The following is a 23,031-nucleotide window of genomic DNA, read 5'->3' as shown; positions in this document are numbered from 1 at the left end:
TCCACCCGCTCTTTATGCCGGAAGAACAAACTGCTCTAAAATATCAGAGGTTTTGAGGCATAAATAAATGTTTCCCTACAGTCATTTGGAAATTATCTAAAGTACTCCAACTGACGCCAGCGTTTTCATCAGATTTCAAGTTTTAAAGGATTTGAACTTTATCTCTTTATTTCATTCAGCCATTCTATTCCAAGCTGGGGTCCCAGGGGTCCCCAAGTTTCCCAGGGGTTCCCAAAGCCCACCCAAATATTCACTATTTCAAAAGTCAAAAAGACAATTACTCTTTAACTTAGTTATAGATGTCACTGATTAACTTACAGTTGGAAACCATGTTTTATTACTCGATAGACATGCTTATTGGTTGACTGTGTTAATAAGTATTAGCAGGAAAAATAGGACCCTGGGTGTGTAAACGTGAGAACTGTGTAGACGGTCCCAATTCTTCCTTTCGAAATGACGCACTGCGTCATAGAGTATGTCACATTGGAGATGCCCCCAGTCAAGACAACGGTGGCGATGACCCCTTGCTTCCCATCAGCTAGGGCACTGGCCACAGTGCAGACCCCTGGAGCGGCTGGGTGTGGGGAGATGGGGCAAGGGAGACCTGCTTAGCACATCATTGTTAAACACTGGTTACTCTAAATACGGCGGGAGGGTCAGAGGGTTATGGGAAACCTATTCTTCAATTTAAAATATTAGCACAGATAGTAAGTATGGAGTCATTTCACGAGTCTTCATTTCTTTTATGGATGAAGTGTGGATTTCATACTTACAGAGTTTCTGAAGGTAAATTGAATGGATGGATGTGAAATTGCTAAACAATACACAATATCAATTGTCCTTGTGTTTGAAGTATTTTAAACAGATGGATATATGCAGATGGGGAAAGGAGTGGCGAGCAGATGCCTATTTAAGATTTGTAGGACTATTTTTATTTCCAAATAAAGATCACGCGTTCAAGACCCCCTCCCCCTGAAGAATGCCACGAGCCATTCCCACTCACTGGCTTCACAGAGTTTCAGCTGGTGCTACTTTTTAAGCTGGGCATCATTCCCATTAGTTTCCAGACATCAGGTAGACTTGGGAGTCATTCGTGTGTTTATAGTTACAATTATAAGTCAGCAGTGGCAATGAACTTGACCAGAATGTACGGCAGGCCCCGGCTGGGAACTCCTAGGCTGTGGGTTCAAATATCTTTCTCCTTTTTCTTCTTGGTTTACTATGAGGCACCTTTGGGACGCACATTTGCTACATGAGAAAGGACCTGTTCCCTGAAATATTTAGGGGAAAATCTCCACTATATTCTCCCTGGAAGTTAATACATGTGATGTAATCTTATATTAACCATATAAATATATTAGAGATGCCAAGGCTTGCGCCAAACAGATGCCAAGATTCTTTCTTGCTTTCCATGAAAATTTTTTTTCCTGTTTTGAAGCCTGGCTTGTTACCAGAAATACAACAATGTCCCCTTTGTTTAATTGTATTAGCATATTTTGCCCCAAGTAGCTTCATTTTTTCACAAACACATTTATACCTGGGCTCTGGAATAAATGTAAACACCAGCTGCTCATCTCAGATAACCAAAGACGTCAGTAACTCTGACAGGAAGCACGCCTGATCTCCGTCTACTGTCAGCTGCTCAGATTGCCAGTGACACCTTTAGGACTTCACTGACTCAGTGGACAGAAATGTCTGTCTTCGGGGTGCACGGCTGCTTTAGAAATTTGGGGGATGAGTAGAGTCCTGCAGCGCCTCCTCTGCGCCCTGTGTTGCGTGTTCATCACCCGAGTCCCGTCTCCGTCCTAATAGTGGTCTCCTTCCGACCTGCAGGACCGTGCTGTACGAGTGTTGCCCCGGGTACATGAAGATGGAGGGGATGCAAGGCTGCCCGGCAGGTAAACCGCCGCTGCTGAGTGAGACGGGGGCTTGGCGTGTGGGGGGCGACTTCGAGGAAGCTTGCAGAGACGTCAGCTCCGTGTGTGTCTAGCATCCTTTAAGTCTTAGCTGTATCCCCATATATTCATACTGATGTTAATCATTAATTTATCGTGGTGGTAAAGTAACAAAACATGCTTTGCATGCACTGAATTCTGGACAAGGCAACAGAAGCTTCAACTGAATTAATTCAACTTTCCTTCAAGAACAAAAATTCTCTCCACCAAATTCCTCCCCTTGAACTTGTCTAGAAACAGGTGTAACTGGCCGCTTGGCTGAGGACCACCCTTCCTAATCGGACAGCTCTGGTTTTATAATGGCCCCCTATGGGAAGCTGGTTTCCTAAAACTCTGCCAGCTCAAGAAAAAAATGGCTCATCTCCTTCCTCTTTGAAATGACAGCTCTCCCGACCGCCAACTGTCACCCCTCCTCCGGCCACCCTCTCCCCCACCAGAAGCCCCTCCTGTCTGGGGGAGAAAGCCCACCCAACTCGCTCTGAGGCTGCATAGCCTTGGGCTCTCTCACCGGTGTGGACGCCACAGCCCATAGACGCCTGCAGCCCAGGCGTCTCGGTCTGACTGTGAACATCCCAGACGGGGCTTCATGAGCCACGTGGGTCGAAGCAGCTGAGAGGATTTGCAGGCAAAGACCTCACTCGGGGGGGCCCTGAACTTTGGTTACTGTAACTAGTGGTAATGTCCTATCCGTAGCTAATAATTTATTATGCAATTAGTTAAAATTGGTCTCCGGCCTTTTTCACACGAGCGATCTCAAGACAGGCCTTTCTCCGCAGTTTGAGCGGGGGGCTTTCGCGGAGCCTGGGAGTGTCGGCTCACTTCCCCCATCCTGTTGAGGTCTTTTAACTCCTGATTTTATAATTTAATGTGTTAATGATGCCACCCAGTCTCACTATAGTCACCAAAGTGATGGTCACTTGTCTGATGCTATTGTACGAACCAGACTTATTTTCGAATGTGACAGAGTTATAAAAATGAGCTGGCCACACCAGTCTTAGGTGGACAGTCATATATTAATCTCTCTTCTGGAAGCTCAAGGGAACTATTCTGGCTGTGCTGAGACTTTGACTTATTTTCTCCCTCAAACGATAATTAAAAGAAGTAGGTGTACATGTTTTTCAGCAGCCAAATCTGTAAAAATTTTGTTCCTGTACCTACAATATTATACTGTTTAGGAACTTTAAGGCAACATGACTGAATATGTTACCTTTGCCATGAAACAATCAGAAACATTTACTGATAATTATAACAGAGCTATCATTACTGGCATTGAAGGACACCTGAACAGACTCAGTGTTAGACCAGGATGGTCATTTAAAATTCATTTTCCTCACAGGGATGTACATACAGGTATGTAATTTTCCATAGTATTTCATTAATTGGCACCCAAAAGGCCAACTTGCATGCACAGTGGGTGAGTTTTACTGCTAAGATGATCAGTATTGTGGAAGTTCGTGTAGAGTTTAGACGACTGCGAAATACAGCTGCCGAAACGAAGCCCTAAGTCCGCCTCCTTGCTCTCCGCTTCCAGTGACGCCCATCGACCACGTGTACGGCACGCTGGGCATCGTGGGGGCCACCACCACGCAGCGCTACTCCGACATCTCCAAGCTGAGGGAGGAGATCGAAGGCAAAGGCTCCTTCACGTACTTCGCACCGAGTAACGACGCGTGGGACAACCTGGACCCTGTAATTCATCCTTCTTTCTAATACGATGATTGTGGCTGGTATTGTTACTTCGTTTTCATTGCTTGGTTAACTTGGAAGTTAACAGAAGTTTCGTTTTTTTGTGTTGTGCGTGTGTGAAGATGCATAAAAGGGTGAGTTTTAGAGGGTAAGGAGTAAATCATTTTAATGTATCCATAAATGAAATTACTTCCCAGTGCCTCATGGCCCAGGAAAAAAAGGGCCCGCCAAGAACGGAATGAATGAACACTTATTATTATTTGATTTTACTCCTTTTCTCTTTCCTTCTGGGCTCCGAAAAGGTACACGTAATTTTAATTGACATCTCTAGTGGAAAGGTAAGTTAAGCCTGGTGACATCTGAAATTTATTATGTTATATTATATAGGTATGCTTAATTATTATTTTAAGTATACGTGGGAATATTGGCTGTTCAGAGGTTGACAGATTTATAAACACACACGTGAATATTCAGATGAAGCATTGTAAACAGTGCCTCTGACTCTCATGTGTTGTGAATGGTCTGGTTTACAACGCACCAGGTTATGGGTGGACCCCCAAATCTGTGAAGCTGGCCTGGGGATCTACTTCCCTTTCTAGGTGATGTGAAGGTGAGTTGGTGACCGCCACCAGAGTCTGATAATGCCTGGTCAGACGTGGGCAGACTCTGGCGGACAGTGCCACGGTGTGTCCACAGTGCGTGGAACCACCAAGACACGGCTCCTGGTGGTGTCTGACCTCACCTCCCACGGCCCTTCCGTGCTGAAGGGCCGGCCGTAGGGAAGTCTGCCCGGGGGTCCACTTGGCTCTTTGCACAGACCTCCGATGACATGAGTGCTCACTTGGGGCAGTGACCCCGAAACCCGTGTTTCTTGGACTTGCTGTCCTTGGGTCCACGGGGGGGTATCTCTAATATCCACTGTCATGTCGCTCCTTGGGTACAGCTTTGTATCTTTAAACGAAAAGGTATCTGAAATATATGCCACTTTTTCTCCATAAACAACTGCTTTTCTGCTGGCTCCCACCGCCCCCCCCCCCCGCCCCGTAACTGACAGTGGGAATCTCAGTGTTCAGACTTGAAAACTCAGAGTCACCCCGCTGCTCTCTCTCCAGCTCTCCCCGACCACTCTTAGTCATCCACACTCTGTGCTTCCCAGTCTCCCTACCCTGTTTCTGCCCTGCGCCACCTCCCTGTCAACCTGCCCGAAGCCCAGTCTAAGTATCGTGACCTGAGGCCACGCCATCCCCGGTGGCTGCCACGGCCCGTTCAATCCGCACGTCACTCGGGCTCTAAAGCCGTACCTGTTACTGTCGCCCAGACTTCTCCCAACGTCTCTCTTAGGCTTCTCTGAGAAGCACGGAAGTGGGTGCGAGCCCCCCCGAGGGACACCTCTGCTCTCCTGCTCCGCCTGCTCCGCCGCTGGCCCTGGCCCGTCACCCCACCTCTCCCATCCCCGTGCCCCTCCGGGGCCCGTCCCCAAGCCTCCAAACGCTGGCCTTCCTCATTTGACCCCTGACATCATCGTTTCCTCCTCCTGCCCTTGACCTTGCAAAGTTCATGTTCACATGCTGCATGTGACCAGGATCTTCAGGGGGAGACTTCGCCTGACTTGTCGTTCCACGTCCCGTGGCTCTGTGCACCCTTCGCCACTGGAGAAGGAAGAGGGCGTTTGAATCTTAAATTTGCTTCTGAATGAACACAAAACCCTTGCTTAGATTCAAATACTGTAAACACATGAATGCTTTTTGTTCTATTGCTCACTACCATTTAAATATCTGATAATTCTCTATCCCCATAAGCCTTTACATTACATCAAGATAGTCACCTCATCAATACATGGATTTAAAGTTCGTTTCGTCTCTAAAAATGCCCCTGCACCCTACCAGATTCAGGACCTTAACTGAGCACCTGTGCCGACCAAATTCCTTAGTCGACTGAAGTACTATGAAATGAGTAATGCCGGTTTTGTTTGCCCAGCCGGCTGATGCAATGAGAAAGCAACGAGAGCAGAGATGGTGTAATTATCAGCCTATTAAGAATGAGCCACAATAAAATGAACCCTTGTCACTTTAATTTTTCCTAGGACATTCGCAGAGGTTTGGAGAGCAACGTGAACGTTGAGCTACTCAACGCTTTACACAGCCACATGGTCAACAAGAGGATGTTAACCAAGGACTTGAAGAACGGCATGATCGTGCCTTCGATGTACAACAATTTGGGACTTTTCATTAACCATTATCCTAATGGGGTAAGTTTCGTCAGGAACAGGGAGTGTCTGAGCAGCACTGCCCTCAGTCTCTCGGCGTTGTTGGTTGAACCACTGATTTCTACTAAAGAGTGATTGTGAGGGCTCAGTGAAATCGGCATAGACGCAGATGATCTAAGCGGGACATTTAGTAGCTATGTGTTTGAAAAAACAATAGCCAGAGAAAAATAATAAGTAAGAATTTATCAGAGAATTTATCAAAGAGTAGTCAGCGAATGAGAATTCCTGTCTTCAGCCTCTGGCTACTATACTGATGTAGGTTCTTGTGTGTTTGATAAGAATCCGTGTGTGAAAGCTACAAGTTCGTGGGGCTCCTTCAACAGCCCAGTGTCCAGGCACAGAGAGGGTCAACAGTTAGGACGGTATCGGGACAGGATTCATTATGTTTCTGCAGCGAGCGTTAGTTTTCCTCTCTCGGAACTTATTTTAGGGCTAGGGAGACTTTTTATGCAAGTTAGTACTCTACATTAGAAAGTTGCTTATTATCTTTATAAAAGAAAGAAAAGAATACAAGCAACAATCCAAATGAAAAAATTCTTCTGTCTTATGCTTTCCACATTCAGTGTAGCTGGACTGTGTTCTCCCCTGGCTCTGTTTTCTCATTTTTTTTACACACAGCAGTGCCTGGGTCCCCCCCCCCCCCCCGTAGCACTGGCATTCAGAACGCCCCTGCCTGCGGGTCCACCGCACCAGCACGGATCAAAAGTGGGGAACGGGCCGTGGTCCCTGTGGACGATGGGCAGCTCTGACCCCGCACTTTGATTCTCCCAAACGCTCCCAGGTCGTCACGGTGAACTGCGCACGCATCATCCACGGGAACCAGATCGCGACAAACGGCGTCGTGCACGTCATCGACCGCGTCCTCACGCAGATTGGCACCTCCATTCAAGACTTCATCGAGGCCGAAGACGACCTCTCGTCCTTCAGGGTGAGTGTCTTGGGCCGTTGCTCTTCCTTCTCGTCCCCTGCCCCGAAGTAACAACGATTAAATGCTGCTAAGAAAATCTGGCAGAAAGGCAATACAAAGGTTCTCATCTTACAGAGGAGACATCGCCTCCCCTGAAATCACATCTGTGTGGACAACAGACACAGGCATGGTTAGCGCTGTGGCCGTTGTGTACTTAGTGCGTTTAGAATGTGCCCGTCTTGGTGGCTGTATGTACGGCTGGATGGCGCCGTGCTCACCGCCTGAGAGATGGAACCGGAGCAGACTGCCCAGTAGGGCTCCGCAGAAGGGGCTCACCCCTGTCAGCCCCTGTCAGCCCCTGTCAGCCCCGGCCAGGCAGCTGTCCCCTGCGCCGGGGCCTGTGCTGCCCCCGCCTCTGAAAGTGCGTCTGTGTTCTAGGCGGCCGCCATCACCTCTGACGTCCTGGAAGCCCTCGGACGAGATGGTCACTTCACCCTCTTTGCCCCCACCAATGAGGCTTTTGAGAGACTTCCACGAGGGGTCCTGGAGAGGATCATGGGGGACAAGGTGGCTTCTGAAGGTACGAGAATGGTGTCCCACGTGAGAAGCTCCCCTAGATTTCAGGAGGAAGAGCGTCCCCGTGTTGTCGGCTTTCATAAGCAGAGACAAAGTTTGAGTTGGGCCATAAAATCTTAAAACACAAAGTCCTGGAAAGAATGTGCAGAGTCACTGAATAATTTAATAGTTCAAGTAATTAAAATCATAATTTCAAAAGATTGCTTGTTTGTGCTGTTCTCTAGTACATAAGTAGCCATGTTAAGAAGGAGTAGCAAGTATTGAAAAGAAATATCAGATGACCGGATTTTAATGCTGTGCACATATTACAAAATGCTCTTAGTTCCAAATTTACACCAAGGGTGTAACCGAGCTGAGAAAATTGCATGGTCCTCTCGGGCCATTTACTGATACACAAAATCGGGCTTCTTTCCAGTCTCCCTGTTTTCAGGTGGACTTTACATTGAGACTAGTGTATTTCTCTTACTCAGCCTATTCCAAGACACATTGAACTGAGCGAGGGGACACGTGTTGAAGGTGCGGATAGAATAGCACCAAATGGATCCCTTGAGATTTCTCGAAGGAAGCGTCTTTCTCTGGCTGCGTCCTAGGCGTCTTTGGGGAGCGAGCTGTCTGCTTGAGGCCTCTGTTCACCCCTCCACAAATTAGGTGCAGCTACGTTGTGATGAGGAGTGAGAGTGCGGGCGTTGAGGACCCGACAACTTTACAAGCTTTCTGCACAGAATATTTTGTTTGTTTGTTTTGGCCTCCACATCAGAAATTACTGTCTTAGAACAGTGGGAACTTGATCTAACACATTTTTTTGCAGTATTACACAAATCATTTTGTGCAACTGATCTACTGGACTGAGCTTTTTCTATTGCATAAATGATGAGAAACATTCCAAGAACTTGCACAGATGTTAAAAACCTTTGGTTGTTAAAAAAATTAAAAAGATAAAAGCCTTTGGTGGTTCCTGAGATGAGACGTGTGTCTTACGTTTTTAAGGAGCCTCGTTGTCACAGCAACACCCGTTTTGAAGGTCCAGGGCCAGTCCCCCTGACAGGGACGCGTTCTCGTTCTGCTCTGTCCCCAGCTCTCATGAAGTACCACATCTTAAACACACTCCAGTGCTCAGAGGCCATCATGGGAGGAGCGGTCTTTGAGACCCTGGAAGGGGACACCATTGAGATCGGGTGTGACGGGGACAGCATCACGGTGAACGGCATCAAAATGGTGAACAAGAAGGACATCGTGACGAACAATGGCGTCATCCATTTGATCGATCAGGTCCTCATTCCCAATGCTGGTGAGTGACAGTGTCCTGTCCTGCTTCCTCTTCTTTATCAATCAGGCCACCTCCAGATCAGGGCCACGAAAGACGGGCGGGCAGTGTGAGGAAGGGCGCACGGAACCCAGACGCAGAGTAAATAGGGAAGTGGGCTGGTTGCCCCGTTGGTAACCCGTGGGGCCCCGGCACCCCCTGTGGGGAACACTGGTGTCCTAGGGTTCCTATTACCTAATATTCATAAGGCTCCCACAGGGCCAAAGGTTTCTTAACTACGCAAGGAAAGATGTAACCAAACAGTCCTCTTCGAATAAATGAAAGAGTCGTGGTACTCACGAGAGTGGCGTGGAGAGGCAAGTAATAGAGATTCACCCAAAGTGGCACGTGAGGAGTCAGAAAGTCACCGGCCCCCTGAAATGCCGTGTGGCTGTGAACCCCCGAGAAGGGGGGCTGTGTTCGCCAGTGCAGCAAAGAGCTTCTAGACAACAGCCAAGAGTTGACGTACGAAGTTCACAGCGGTGATGATGGTAACCGCGACGCCTTTTGGGAACCCTGATGGTTTATTTTACAGCCAAGCAGGTCCTCGAGCTGGCGGGGAACCAGCAAACCACCTTCACAGACCTCGTGGCCCAGCTGGGCCTGGCGTCCTCGCTGCGGCCGGACAGGGAGTACACGCTGCTGGCCCCCGTGAACAGCGCCTTCTCCGGTAGGTGCTCCCCGCCCTGCCCGCTCTCTGCCCCCGCGTGCTCACGCCGCTTTGCTTCGCCGCGATTGTTTGCAACGAGAAATAATAGATACACTTTACAAGGTGTCGACTGGGTTTTGTATTGGCCATCTCTACCGTGTGTTAGCACAACACACTCTGTGAGAACGTCCTGCATTTCAAAGCGTTTTATTATAACATGTAATCGTGTACATGGAGTGAAAGTTGGTGATGAGGGATATGTACTTACTCTCTGGAGAAAACCACGTTACCAGCGCACATAATGTATTGTAAAAAAATAAATTTAACTTTGTTACTCAATGCCTACATTCACAGGTATGTTTTGCATCGCAGAATTTGACAGTAGGATGTTAAATTACAAATAAATAAAAACAGGAGAATATTCTACACTTCCATATTAAGATGTGAACTGTTATTATAAGTGTTTTACCTAGTAGCTGCTATTCAGGAACAGTGTCTAGATTAATGTAACCTGCTACGATTTCCAGAAAAGTGATTTTATTAAGACATATTTAAATCATGAGGCATAATTTAATAACTATAAAACAAGTACCACAAGTACCACCTGCTTTACAACTTTCCAAATGCCAAATTGTGACATAGGAATTATTCATAAAAAATTTAAATCCCTAGAAATGTTCTGCTCTTTGTAACAATGAGGTTCGTATGTGTTCACATGTACCCACCTTTAAGAGGTTGGGTGCTTTGATTTTTCTCTTCAGATATAAAGATAAATTTACAAATGATTCTTCTGTCATCTTTCATATGATTAATTGATCTCAAGTGCTCAGAAAAGTTCTTGGCCAGCGTTAGAGTTTATCTTGTGCCGGTGACCACATGAAATGCGCGTCCCTCACAGAACTGAAGCAGCCGTGTGCGCTGCACGGACTCCGGTGGGTCACTCGAAGGGACCGCTCACGGAGCCGCGGTGGGCACATAAAACCCATGGCCTTGAGCACTTAACCGACTCACATGCGATACGAGTGTAAGGTCCAGAATGTTGATGATGAGAATTGACCATTTTCCTGGATTTCTCCCACCAGGAGAAACTTGAATGCTTTCTAAATAAAATCATCTTTTCTTCTTAAAAACATATTCATAGATGACACTCTGCGCATGGATCAGCGGCTTCTGAAGTTAATTCTGCAGAATCACATACTGAAAGTGAAAGTCGGCCTTAACGAGCTTTACAATGGGCAGAAGCTCGAGACCATTGGAGGCAAACAGCTCCGAGTCTTCGTGTATCGAACGGTAAGTGAACCGGAAGGTCACGAAATACCTACGTTGGCCTGAATGTCAATGGCATTTGTCAAAGAACATTGTTACAGCAAAGGTTTCCCACAATTTTTTATGAAGTGTTAACAATTAATACGCATCAAGAGATTGGGAAACTGAGTAACATGTGCAAAGGCAGAAACTTACATAAGATTTTTGTGTGTTAATAATTCAGAAAGTCTGAACTTGGTTCATTATACATAACTTTGTTATAAAGCATTAATTATTTCGATTCCGGAAATCACCAAAACTTCCCTAAAGTAAGCTGCTTCTTATCTTAAGTAGAGCTGGCATACAGATCAGTTCTAGGTGTACAATACGGAGATTTGACGTTCCACACCTTGCAGTGTGGTGACCACACTACGTCCGGTGACCGTCCGTCACTGGGCAAACTGCCGACCGCATTACTGACTGTGTTCCCCTCCACATTTTTCATCCGTCCTCCCACCCCTGACCCTTCCAGAAACCATCAGTTTTATCCTTATTTCTATGAGTCAATCTTGTTGACAAGATTGTTCCATGAGCAACCCAGAAGAGGGGTTGCTGGGTCATATGATACCTCTATGCTTAATTTTTTGAGTTTTTGATAGTAGCCATTGGACTGGTGTGAGGTGGTATCTCATTGTGGTTTTGACTTGCATTTGCCTGATGAGTAGTGATGTTGAACACCTTTTCATGCATCTGTCGGCCATTTGGATGTTGGTTTCTAGAGTTTGTTACAGTTTACAAGGTAATTTTTATAGAGAATCAAATTTGCAGGATGGTCTTTTACTGCAAGATCACAGTTCAGCAACTGAATCTCTTTTAAATGATGTTCAAGATAAACTTTTACAATCACATAAAGATCTCTGAACTGTATAAAACAGTCCTAATGTACTTTATCTGAGGAAAGCACTTTAGGAAATAGCGCTTGTCAGAATCACAGTGGGACCCACGGTGCTGTTGGGCTTCGGTCCCGGAATCACATGCAGCCCTGGCCCGAGTGTCCCTCAGGAGGTCCAGCGTCACCTACAACTGCATGGGACATGGATGCTCTCTCTCCGGCCCCACAATTCCAAGGAACATGTTAAAGGGTGCAGAAAATGGGCTGCAGTCTTGATCATACAAATACCTTTATCTGTTTAAAAGTACTATAACTAAATCATTCCGTCTCTAACTGATGGGATCTCACAATCAAGAAAATATAGTCAATATTTCTGAAGACCGCAAGAGAAACTGAAGTCAGGAAACTTCTGGTTAAAGGAGGTCCTGAGAGTTGACTTTCCCTAAGAGCATTGGGGAGATGGTTGAGAGTGAGGAGAAAAGGTGGAAAATGTAAAAGTGGAATGCTAGGAGCTTTTGTTACTCACACAAATACCTGCCTGACACTCAGGGGAGTTGACAAGTGACAGAGGTCCTGGTGGAATAAGAAGTGTGACGTCAGGGTGTGCGAGATCTTGGAAACAGGACAGAGGTGCTTGTTCCGGCTGCAGAGGTCCGCCTTCCTCCTAGAAGGGTCGAGCCAGACAGTTAGTTGATTTCCACAGAGGAAATTTCGAACCAGGAAATGGAGCCGTGGCTTTCTCTCGTTGGCCAGGCCGTCTGCATTGAGAATTCCTGCATGGTGAGAGGCAGCAAGCAAGGCAGGAACGGCGCCATCCACATATTCCGAGAGATCATCAAGCCTGCGGATAAGTCCCTCCACGAGAGACTGAAGCAGGACAAGCGCTTTAGGTGAGTGCGGTGCGCCTCCCTGCTCCGGCGTGCGCGTGCGTCCCAGGGTTCCAAACAGCTGTCGGCGTTCAGTCCTGCTGAGAAGAGAATTTGGAATAGGGGCTCTAGGCACGTGTTTCCAAAACTAAAATATGTTCTCCACGCTATTTTGCTTCCTGGTGCACCGTAGTATAATTCAATGAATGAAAAAAATTAATCTTATGAATTGAACTACTCTTTACAAGTTATTTATAATTAAGTTTTTAACATGATAACATATACTAACAAAGGCTATTTTGTGGAATAGTAAATGAGAAAAAGAACCATGTTGTTTATTTGTTATGAAGTGTGACTTTGTTAAGGTTTAGAGGATAAAAAAAAACAGAGTTTAGGAAACGTTAAAAAGCATTATGAACATTTAAATTACTTCCTTATGAGAAAACTTTCTAAACAGATAAATGGCGTTTGAAACATGTGAAAGCGTACAAACTCTTTCCTCATGCTCCCGCAATACATGGAAGGCCCCCGATTCCGCGCATGCGGTGAGCGCACCGTAGCCAAGTCTGAACCTAACCAAACGGCCGTGTGTCCTCTCCCTGCAGCGCCTTCCTCAGCCTTCTAGAAGCTGCAGACTTGAAAGAACTCCTGACGCAGCCTGGGGATTGGACTTTATTTGTGCCAACCAACGACGCCTTTAAGGGCATGACCAACGAAGAGAAGGAGGTCCTGATCCGTGAGTCGGGGTGAACCCCACGTCCGCCCCGAGGTTTCAGGGGCTCATCAGGCTCAGCCCCAGAAAGGCCTCCTTCATATTCCTGCCTGGCCTTAGTTTCCTTTGACTTCACTTAGGCTGCGTGGAGGGTCCCTCGTCCATGCTCTCGGTTACCTGTGTATATTGTCACGTTGCTGAGATAGGTGTTCACTTAGGTTATGAATTGATGTTGACTTGAGAGGATGGTGTGGAAATCTCTTTAGTCTCCAGAGTGTCCAAAGGTCAAAAAGAAAGATGGCATGTTATTAAATAAATACATTTCCCCCCAGGCAACAAAAATGCCCTCCAAAACATTATCCTTTACCACCTAACGCCCGGAGTTTTCATCGGAAAGGGGTTCGAGCCCGGCGTCACTAACATTCTCAAGACCACGCAGGGGAGCAAAATCTACCTGAAGGGGGTAAGTGCGCCGGAAGGGGTTCCGGGAAGCGCCCGCTCGTCATCTGCCCACCGTGTCGCCCCTTTTCCACCGAACTTCTCCCCGGCCTTGTCCCCTGTCCTGACAGGTGAACGACACGCTGCTGGTGAATGAACTGAAATCCAAGGAGTCCGACATCATGACCACGAACGGCGTCATTCACGTCGTGGATCAGCTCCTCTACCCCGCAGGTTGGTGACCCCTGGGTTTGATCACAGACTCGGTCTTGTCAGGCAGAGACCCAGATTTTTATTTCACACATTCATGCCAACGTTTTTTGATATTCCTCTTCACAGACACGCCTATTGGGAATGATCAGCTGCTGGAAATACTTAATAAACTGATCAAATACATCCAAATTAAGGTACGAAATATCACTGGATTTATTTATAGCGTGTTGAACGTAAGATACTAGAAATACGCACACTAGTGAGGAGACAGGCCCTAGGCTTGGGTTGCTTTCTATTGGTTACGCGCCGCTCATGAAGAAATGCCAGAAATGTTTTAGGATTTTATTCAACAAACATCTACTAAAATCTCCTTGAGGCCAAACAGTGTATTGAATGCTATGTGAAATTTGAAGCTGAATCAGATATGGCTCTTTTATCAAAAAAGTTTACAGCCCAGTGGAGCGGATAAGACATGGACATAAAAAATACAATTTACCTGTCCTCAGTTGTCTTTGCTACTGAATATATAAAAAAGATGAAACACTAGTTGTCACTAATCACAATAGGCAAAGGCATATTTTGCCTCTTTATATTTGTAGGGTCAAAGGGCCAGAAAGCATGTGAGATATTACTTTATAAATCCCTTCATCTTTGGATGAACTATTCTATAAGTTTGGGGAGGAACCAATCCAGTAATTTGTAGGCCATCTCGCTCGTAGCGGGAAACCGGAAGCTGATGTGCGGGAAGACCTCATCCCTGTTCAGTGTGATGAGAGCTTCGCTTTGTCCACTTCAGTAAGAATTAAAGCAGTGGCGTGATTTTGCCACTAAACCACTACGTTTCCTGTTACTAAGTCTAAGTGTTTCTTTTCAGTTTGTTCGTGGAAGCACCTTCAAAGAAATCCCCATGACCGTCTACAGTAAGTACACAGTGAATATTTATCTGTCCCATAGAGGAAAAAACTTTTTAAAAAAGTACAGTTTTTGTATTTCCACATGGAGGCTATTGATAATCTGGTATGTAGATTCCAAACAGTGGCCATTTCAACCGCACTTGAAACAGGACTTGAGGTCAAAGACGAGACCTCTCGGCCTGAGCTGGTCCTTCCAGCTCCTCTTCGGCTCTTGCCCCGAAGCGGGGGTGATAAGACACAGGAAGGGCAGGGAGCCTGGCGAGGGGCAGAAGGGGCCAGACAGACAGGAGAGGGAAGAGGTGGCTGCGAGCTCAGGCGGTGCGGGCGCAGAAGCACCACGGCCTCCAGCCCGCAGTCCCCAAGGCAGGGCGGGTCACAGTGGGCCAAAGACTCCCGGTGTTGATGAGCCAGCCGGTGGATAAAACACCTTCCCCATCCGAAACCGGACCGGGGGTGAAAAACCGGCCAGGCGGTGAACGTCAGCTCTCCAGATCCGAGGGCGTTTTTCCCCCCCGACTCTGCCAGATGATCAAAACCAGACCTGCACTAAACAAGCAGAAAGGGTGTTTCGTTCTCACAGACATAACTTCTCCTTCTTTTCAATGCGATGTTCTTCCTTTGTATTTCTTTCTTTCTTTCTTTCTTATAGCTTTCAGAGCAGAAATTCTTTTCATTTTGTTTTGGCTCTACAAAGAGATGCTCAAAATGTTAGAGCAGCTAACACAAGACTTCAGTTCCCCCATTGAACCTGGGTAGAAATTTATTCCGTTTTGTGCCGTGAGCATCTGCCACTGAACTCAGAAAATCTCCCTTCAGACTCACACTAGGTGCGGAAAGGAAGCGGAGACAATGTGAGGAGCAAAGCGAAGTGTTTGCCGCACCCGCTGATTTCTGTTATTAACAATCACATGTGCAAATCCAGTATCGAGCCAGCTCCGCCTTGTCTTAAAGACTCAGTGGGAATAGTCATGACTCGGCGGGGTGCACGTTTCAGGTGGAAGCGCGAGGTGTCGTCCGGGTGTGCGTCCCAGGAGACTGACACTTCCTTGTGGGCTCTATCCCTGGGAGTGCAGTGTGCCATCTCTCTCCACCGAGGGTGCAGGTAGAGCTGCCCCACGTCACTTTGCTCATCCTGCTTCGTCCGGGGGAGGTTCACCGCTTGCCCCCTCTATCTATGCAATATCTGGCGTACGCCGAGCCAGCATCTGTCCCTCCTTCCTTTCCCTGGGCTGCACCTGGGTCCTCACTCACAGAGGACCCCGCACTTGATGAAATCATGCCAGGCTGGTGGGTGTCGCCTCCCCACTCAGAGCCCTGGGGACAGAGCTGAGGTTCACACGATGATGCAGATGTTTCAGTCTGCCCCGCGTAGGGACGCTGTATTTAGATGTGTTCTTTAAACAGGTGGAGACTAATGACACTGAAGGTTTCATTTTTATGTTTCTTTATTGACTGGTCTATAACATTTCTTTAATTTCCTTGCTATATATTATTCTTGTCCCCCAAATGCCATACATTTAAAACATTTTTTTGTGGGAGGATCCCCTTTAGCTGCACTGTCAAACACAACATTTGCAGCAAAGAGAAACGAAGTCACTACTGAATCCCCAGCGGGTGACCTGTCAGAACTGTTTCAGTCTTCCGAAAAGCAGCACTGAAACAAAACTAACACCCAGCCGAACGCCCTAAACTTCCAACTCTTTAACCTGAAGTAAACACTGAAGATACAAGTAATTAACCCATTTTGATAGTAGCAGCGGATCTGGATGCTGGATCTGACCCTCACGGACAGGTTTGTCTGGGGGGGACCGCCCGGGAAATGAGGCAAGGGACGCGCAGGTCGGAGGTAGCTTAGAGCTCTGTCGCTTGAGATTTCAAGACAGAAAATCTGAAATAAGTGAGCCATGGCCGCACGTCAGGCCTAGAACCCATCGTAACTCAAAAGCTGACACAACTGAGCATCTCGGAAACCCGAGGTGAGCGTGCGACAGAAACCCGAACTGTGCAGTGCGCCCCTCTCACACACCCGCACAACCTGCCACGGCGGCTCCGGCAGCTTGGGTGTGGCCTGCTCCCTGCTGGCGCCATCTTTAAAGAGCCAGTAGCTCTACGGCCCCTTTATTGTTTAATCTGCACGAGCAAAAGCCAACCACAGAGCTGGCTGCTCTCTCAGGTGGGAGGATGACATACATTCAAAATACACACCTGTACATTTTTTAGAAAGGTGATGATGCTAAGACTACAAACTAAAAACCAACTGTAGCTTAAATTATTAATCACATTATGTTTGTTGCATAGCGCTCATATCCGGCTGGCTGAGATTTACTTTTACTATTCAGTACAGTGAACTATTTTTCATATTTTCCTCTCTAGATGACTGTTGTAAAATGCATGGAAAATATTTTGTCTTTTTCTTTTATTTTTTTCTACTTGAGAAAGAATTTTACAATGCAATTTGAGATATTATGAATTGCATGACATTAATCGTGTTTGTCTTCTGTTGCTATGCAGCCAATATTTTCAAGGAGTGCAAATGAAGGTAAAGAGCTTTAGTGGTGCAGTTTGAAACGATAGATTTCTAGGTAGACTTCCTCACTCAGTGAGTCTTTATTTCGTGGGAGCACACCCGAGTCGCTGGACCTCAGACAGTCCCCCTCCTGGACACGAGAAGACACTCTTAGCTAAGGGGCCACGGGTATTTCCTCCACCTGCTGCCTGAACGTATTACTGTGTACGACACCTCGGTTCTCAGTAAAGACAAAACAAAACAAAAAAAGAACAGTTTCATTCAGGTTGTGCTTTTTTAAAATTTTTATGTAAACATCATTCATGTTCCACTTTCTATACTTTCAGCAACTAAAATTATAACCAAAGTTGTGGAACCAAAAATTAAAGTGATTGAAGGCAGTCTTCAGCCTATTATCAAAACTGAAGGTAAAAATCAATGTCGTACATGGTTCCTCTTACTGGGAAAAACGCCATGTAATGGACTGATTCCTATGAACGTGCCTACATTCCTTTTGAAACTAACATGCTCAGTATTTCCATACCGATGGCATGCCTGCGTTATGGAAGAGCACGGAATGCAGATTACCTGGCAGAGTACATGCTGCCACTCTAACAGCTTCAGTACATTTGCTTGTTCTGTATGAGGAAGCCACTGGGCTTCCGATGAACCGGATTGGCTGCTGTGGTGGCACCGAGACCCAGCTGCTCAGTAAAGAAGTCAACCCCGGGCGTTTCTGCTGCGGTCAGTCCCCTTCGGAGAGGACACTCTTCTTGTAGCTGTATCTCCCACCCCCACCTGGGTCTCTTGTACTGTTACAAGAAGTTCTTCCAAAGAGCGCAGGTGTTTTTCAACCAACTTAACAGAGCGCAGAAGCTGCATATCAATGAAATCTTTTAAAGCTACGCCCAGGATATATTTTGAAATCAGACGAGCAGAAACAGATTAGGGAGTAAATCGCTGGTGCAGTGAGTCCAACCTTAGAAACCTTCATTCCAGCCCTGAACCTATGTATGTGGGCACATACATATTCTTATCGACCATACGTATAGTTGCCTAACCCAATATATTGGGTTAAACGCCTCTCCTGGTTGTTCTCCCACCAGCACGGTACACACCACTTTCCTCTTGCCCCTGCCGTCTATGTCAGCCATTCCTAACATCCTTGATGCCTCCTTCGCTTCATGTATTTTCACCAGATCTCAAAAACGTTTATTTCCACGTGTGCACACCTTAACACAGTGACTGGACAGACACCTTGGTAGCCACTGGTCACTGTCTAGCTCTAAAATGTCCCTGGCATTTCCTTCTTGTTGTTTCAGTTTTTGCAGATTTATTGACGTCCCACTAAATAGATTAGACTGCAAGGCACAATTGTGAGATGCTTCTTACTTTTAAAAAAATGATATTTAACCAAATTCTTGCATGAAGGATAAATCACCATCTGCCCAATTCAGCACATGCTGGTTGCTCAGCCCCAGTGCCTGCGACCCTCCCAGAGGCTGGGGGTCAGTACAAAAACCCATTTTTTTGATGGAAGACCTATGCCTTCTGAGAGCTTAACTGCAGAGGATATTTCTGAAATATCAGCTTAGGTTCTTTTAAAGAAATGTTAGCTTGAATAATTTGTTCACTCGCTTCCTGCGCTTCAACTTTTTGAGCAGACTTTCCTTTTGAAATATCGATGCCTCAAAATCCTGGCCTTATGTTTTCATAGTTGGCGTCCTCTGCCATGGACCCAAGGGCATGGTGTGGGACCCTTCTTGTTTGAAAGAATTATATTTTTGCTTTCATTATTCTAAGTTGTTCAGACTTTAATTCTGGGTACTTGGCGGTTTCTGAGCAGACACATCTCTCAAAGGCAAACACATGTACTTGCCTTCACGTTGAAGGTCATTGCAGTACGAGTTAAATGTACTGAACCGTATTTTTCTCCTCCTCTGTGAAGCAGTCTTGACTAATGTCATAGTCAGCTTTCTAACATTCAAAATGATTTTCTGTGGGAGCGAAATCATTTTGCCCATCAAATGCAACACGTTTGTTTGCATTTGAAGGACCGCCTATTACATAGTAAACGTTTTGCATCATTTGCATGTGGAAGGTAAGTACTCAAATTCGTTTTCCTGTAAAAATAGAAATTCAGTATCTTAAACTTAGGCATAAACTAGGCATAAAGTTGGGACTTTTAAATGTTCACTCTTATGCCCGTGAAATTAAAAGGTGTAAGATACTATAATTAAAATTGAATTATAATTTTAATAAGGAAGGAGTGATGGACAGTCCCAGAATGGCAGAGACCCACATGACCCATCGTTAGAGGAACGCAAATCTGTACCTACTCTGTGACTCGCGAAGTGTAGTCACGCATACTTCGTGTGATCATAATTCCCAGCTGTGAACCTATGGCTGGATTTACATATCAATCCAAATGCTACTGAAGAAGAAAGTAATTTTAGTAGCACCCCCAAAGGCTGCATCAATTTTTCCCCATAAATATTGCCTACTTTGAAGACAATGGGAATGTTTAAGACTGAAATCTTAAAGCCTGAGTCCGCTTTCACGTCCGAGGGACGTCCCCGTGGAACCAAACTCCCCCTCCGGGCAAACTGAAAGGACCGCGTTAACCTTGATTTGTCCCCACAACAATGTCGCAGGACCCACCATAACCAGGGTGAGCCTTGACGGGGAACCCGAATTCAGGCTGATTAAAGAAGGTGAAGCAGTAACGGAAATCATCCACGGAGGTGTGTTTGTGCAAGGTTTCTAGCTGATGATAGCGCTGGTTTCAATATATTCCCCACCTGATGTGTTGCCCTGCCTTTGGTTTTGCATAAATTGTGGGGGTACCTTTCTCTGTTACGGGTTCTTACGAGCCCATCCAATCAGATCCAGTTCACCTACAGCGGGTCTGGTAGGAACTCATTTAACTGCTGAGTCACCGGGCCCAACAACACTGCCATCGCCCTGCACACCCAGTCACGATGATGGAACAGAATGATGACAATAATGTCGGCACGAGGACATGGCGGATTTAGAAGAAGTGGCCGCCAGTGTTAGAGTAACACGGAAGCCACCGTGGGGATGACCACAGGGCTCCATCCCAGCATCTCGGGCTCCTCCCTGGATCCGCCCTGACTGCCCAGCCCACAGGGGTCAGGCAGGACACACACGTGACCTGGAGCGTTAGCGCTGCTTGGCCTTGACTTCCCCCCGGAGCCGGGACACGAGGACTAGCGTTTAGACCCCTGCCGATCAGAATGTATTACAATTAGATCCTAAATGGTATTGTTTGAGAGACACATTTTCTCAGGAAAACGTCTGGCTGTGGCGGTTTAGCCACCGTAAGAGGTAAATTAAACACATTTTTCTTCCCCCGCTTTCAGAGCCAATTATCAAAAAATACACCAAAATCATTGACGGCGTGCCCATGGAAATCACGGAAAAGGAGACAAGGGAAGAGCGGATCATTACAGGTGACCCTCCGTCCCGTCCGCGGGGCCCTCCCCCGCCCGGCCGGGTTCTGAACATCGGACCAGGGCGGTTGCCCAGGCAACTTCCTTTCTTTTCTGGCAGACGTAATATTATTCTGATTGTGCGATCTCTGCTGTTCTGCTGAGTTGGGAACTTACAGACAACTCTAGAAGCATTTGTTTTTATCATGTGTGTGGTACACACAGTGTATAACACACTATTGCGTCCTAGAATGAAAACCATCCCCCCCTTTGGTTTTCCATTAATCTTAACGTCTGCACACCCACGTACCAACAGAGAGGCAAGTTTGTACAAAAGCCATTCATTTCAGAAAACCCTGGTATCTAGTCCCCCACCAAGAAATTAGCCTAAAATTCTGGACACAGCTACTCCATAAATATTATCATATTTAAAGGTTTAGACGAGCAGTCAGCAACTGTGGCCCACGCCACCTACTTGGCTCCACCGCGTGGCGTGCGGAGTGTCCGCTCCTTTCTCCGACGCCCGCGGCTGTTTTCACAGCACAGCGACCAGGCCGAACGGGTGCCACGCAGGCCGCGTCGCCCGCGTCACTGCTGGCTCTTCACAGAGGCGGTCTGCCTGCCCCTGGTTCAGACTTTCTTTTTTGTCTTTGCTTCAGGCCCTGAAATAAAATACACCAGGATCACTACTGGTGGCGAAGAAACAACGCTGAAGAAATTGTTGCAGGAAGGTGAGCACGCGGTAAAACGAGACCGCGACTTGCCCTCGGCTCTCGGTGTCAGAGTCTACTAAGCTCGGAGACCTCAGGCATGTTTGCTTCTGTCTGTCACCTCGTTGTCTAAGTTCCATAGCAACACGAGGAAAAATATAAACATACGAACGAAAGCCCTGTTGATTGTCATGTTACACAGGGTCCAGCACATAGTGCCCCTTCTTTATTACATACGATCTCATAGTTCAAAGTCACAAGTGTGTCATTCTGTAACGTAACACTATCACACTCCAGCACACCATGTGACATGGAAGTGAGATGTTCACATCGCTGTCCATCTCGTGGGAGACATTCACGTACCCGACCAACCACACGCAATGGCGTTACTTCTGCTGGACCCTGTATTAGTTGTATGTGGTTCAACAGCTTCATGGGAAAATTGGTTTATCAAAAAAAAAAAAGCACTCATCCTGGCCAGGTGGCTCAGTTGGTTGGAGTGTCATCCTGTACGTGAAGAGGCTGTGGGTTCAATACCTGGTCCGGGCACAAGTGCGAAGCAGGCGATCAACGTCTCTCTATCAATGCGTCAATGTGTCTGTCTCCCATCAGCGTCTGTCTCTCCCTCTCTCCCTCTCCCCCTCTCCCCCTCTCTCTCTTTCCTCTTCTCCCCTAGTGCTTCCTCTCTCTCTAAAATCAATGGCCATGTCCTCGGGTGAGGACCGTTTAAAAAGCACTCAACACTGGGGAAGAACCAGGTCCGGCCTTCGTTGCTGGGCAGCTGTGCTGTCCATCACATCGCATCTCCTGTCTTTTCATTACATAAACCAACCTCTGCTATAAATGTGTATCCTCTCAGAGGTCACCAAAGTCACCAAACTCATTGAAGGGGGTGATGGCCACTTATTTGAAGATGAAGAAATTAAAAGACTGCTTCAGGGAGGTTAGTAGAAGGGAAACAACTAACCTGTTAACAGGTCTGTGACCGAGTTCTTCAACTTTTTAAAGACTGCGCGTTCGTGATCTCTTTCTTTAAGTTGGCGTCCTGTGTTGTCTTAACAGATGGATTAGTCCGATGGCGGCTTCACTAATATGTGTAAGGAAATGATTAGTAATTTGAGCAGTCTTTAAAAAGTACGGCGTCAACTTGGGGAGCACTGAATATTTTTTTGCTTTGGTCACATAATTGTAAGGCTATTTTAAGAATGTGAAAGGGGGAAACTTTTTACACTGGTAATGATTTAAACAAACCCAAATCGACATACTTTTTATATTTTTCAAAAATGTATTCACTGCCCCCACAACAATAATAAGAGGCATGTTTACGGGATCCTTAAGCTCGTAGAGCTAGAAGCAGCAGTGCATTGATTAATTTTCTGTTCTTGGGAATGAGTACATGTTCCGTCTAACAGCTGAATGATAATCTGGACCTGGAAATGTCAATTATTTTGCATATGAAATTAATCTTAAAGTACGGAATGTTCTCTGGAATGTTCTGTCTGTGGCATTAAAAGGACCTTCTTCTAAATGCAAAAGAGAAAAAAAAGAATTCAAAACCCTATGCAAATTCTAAATGGCCATTATTTGAAGAAACAGTAAATGTTATAAATATAATTTGGATAATTTTTATTTGAATAAATGAATTTGTAGTTTGTTTTGTTAATGATGGAATTATTTAAATCACACCTTGTTTTAGAGACACAAGTATTTAAATTACATAGAAGAATTAAATAGTCTTCTT

At 46.2% G+C, this 23,031-nt stretch overlaps 1 protein-coding gene across 7 annotated transcripts in view; it reads left to right on the top strand.

The window, feature by feature from the left end:
• POSTN (periostin) overlaps positions 1-23,031 on the top strand; it is a 29,198-nt gene that overhangs the window by 2,077 nt on the left and 4,090 nt on the right. Inside the window, exons 3-21 of one of the 7 annotated variants that reach the window (XM_053665589.1) lie at positions 1,834-1,898; positions 3,487-3,644; positions 5,725-5,889; positions 6,689-6,835; positions 7,253-7,394; positions 8,466-8,678; positions 9,229-9,363; positions 10,484-10,632; positions 12,233-12,369; positions 12,951-13,081; positions 13,390-13,520; positions 13,627-13,729; positions 13,835-13,902; positions 14,583-14,628; positions 17,476-17,556; positions 19,783-19,872; positions 20,512-20,601; positions 21,240-21,311; positions 22,150-22,233. In XM_053665589.1, coding sequence (XP_053521564.1) covers positions 1,834-1,898; positions 3,487-3,644; positions 5,725-5,889; positions 6,689-6,835; positions 7,253-7,394; positions 8,466-8,678; positions 9,229-9,363; positions 10,484-10,632; positions 12,233-12,369; positions 12,951-13,081; positions 13,390-13,520; positions 13,627-13,729; positions 13,835-13,902; positions 14,583-14,628; positions 17,476-17,556; positions 19,783-19,872; positions 20,512-20,601; positions 21,240-21,311; positions 22,150-22,233 — 2,207 coding nt within the window. Of the gene's footprint in view, positions 1-1,833; positions 1,899-3,486; positions 3,645-5,724; positions 5,890-6,688; positions 6,836-7,252; positions 7,395-8,465; positions 8,679-9,228; positions 9,364-10,483; positions 10,633-12,232; positions 12,370-12,950; positions 13,082-13,389; positions 13,521-13,626; positions 13,730-13,834; positions 13,903-14,582; positions 14,629-17,475; positions 17,557-19,782; positions 19,873-20,511; positions 20,602-21,239; positions 21,389-22,149; positions 22,234-23,031 lie in introns of all 7 variants that reach the window. The other 6 variants (XR_008391689.1, XM_053665593.1, XM_053665591.1 and 3 more) reach the window with 6 other exon arrangements.

The sequence above is a fragment of the Artibeus jamaicensis genome, unplaced genomic scaffold (genome assembly GCF_021234435.1).
Source record: "Artibeus jamaicensis isolate MK-2021 breed Jamaican fruit bat unplaced genomic scaffold, CSHL_Jam_final contig_415, whole genome shotgun sequence".
NCBI lineage: Eukaryota > Metazoa > Chordata > Mammalia > Chiroptera > Phyllostomidae > Artibeus > Artibeus jamaicensis.
This window is presented reverse-complemented; position numbering and strand designations above follow the sequence as displayed.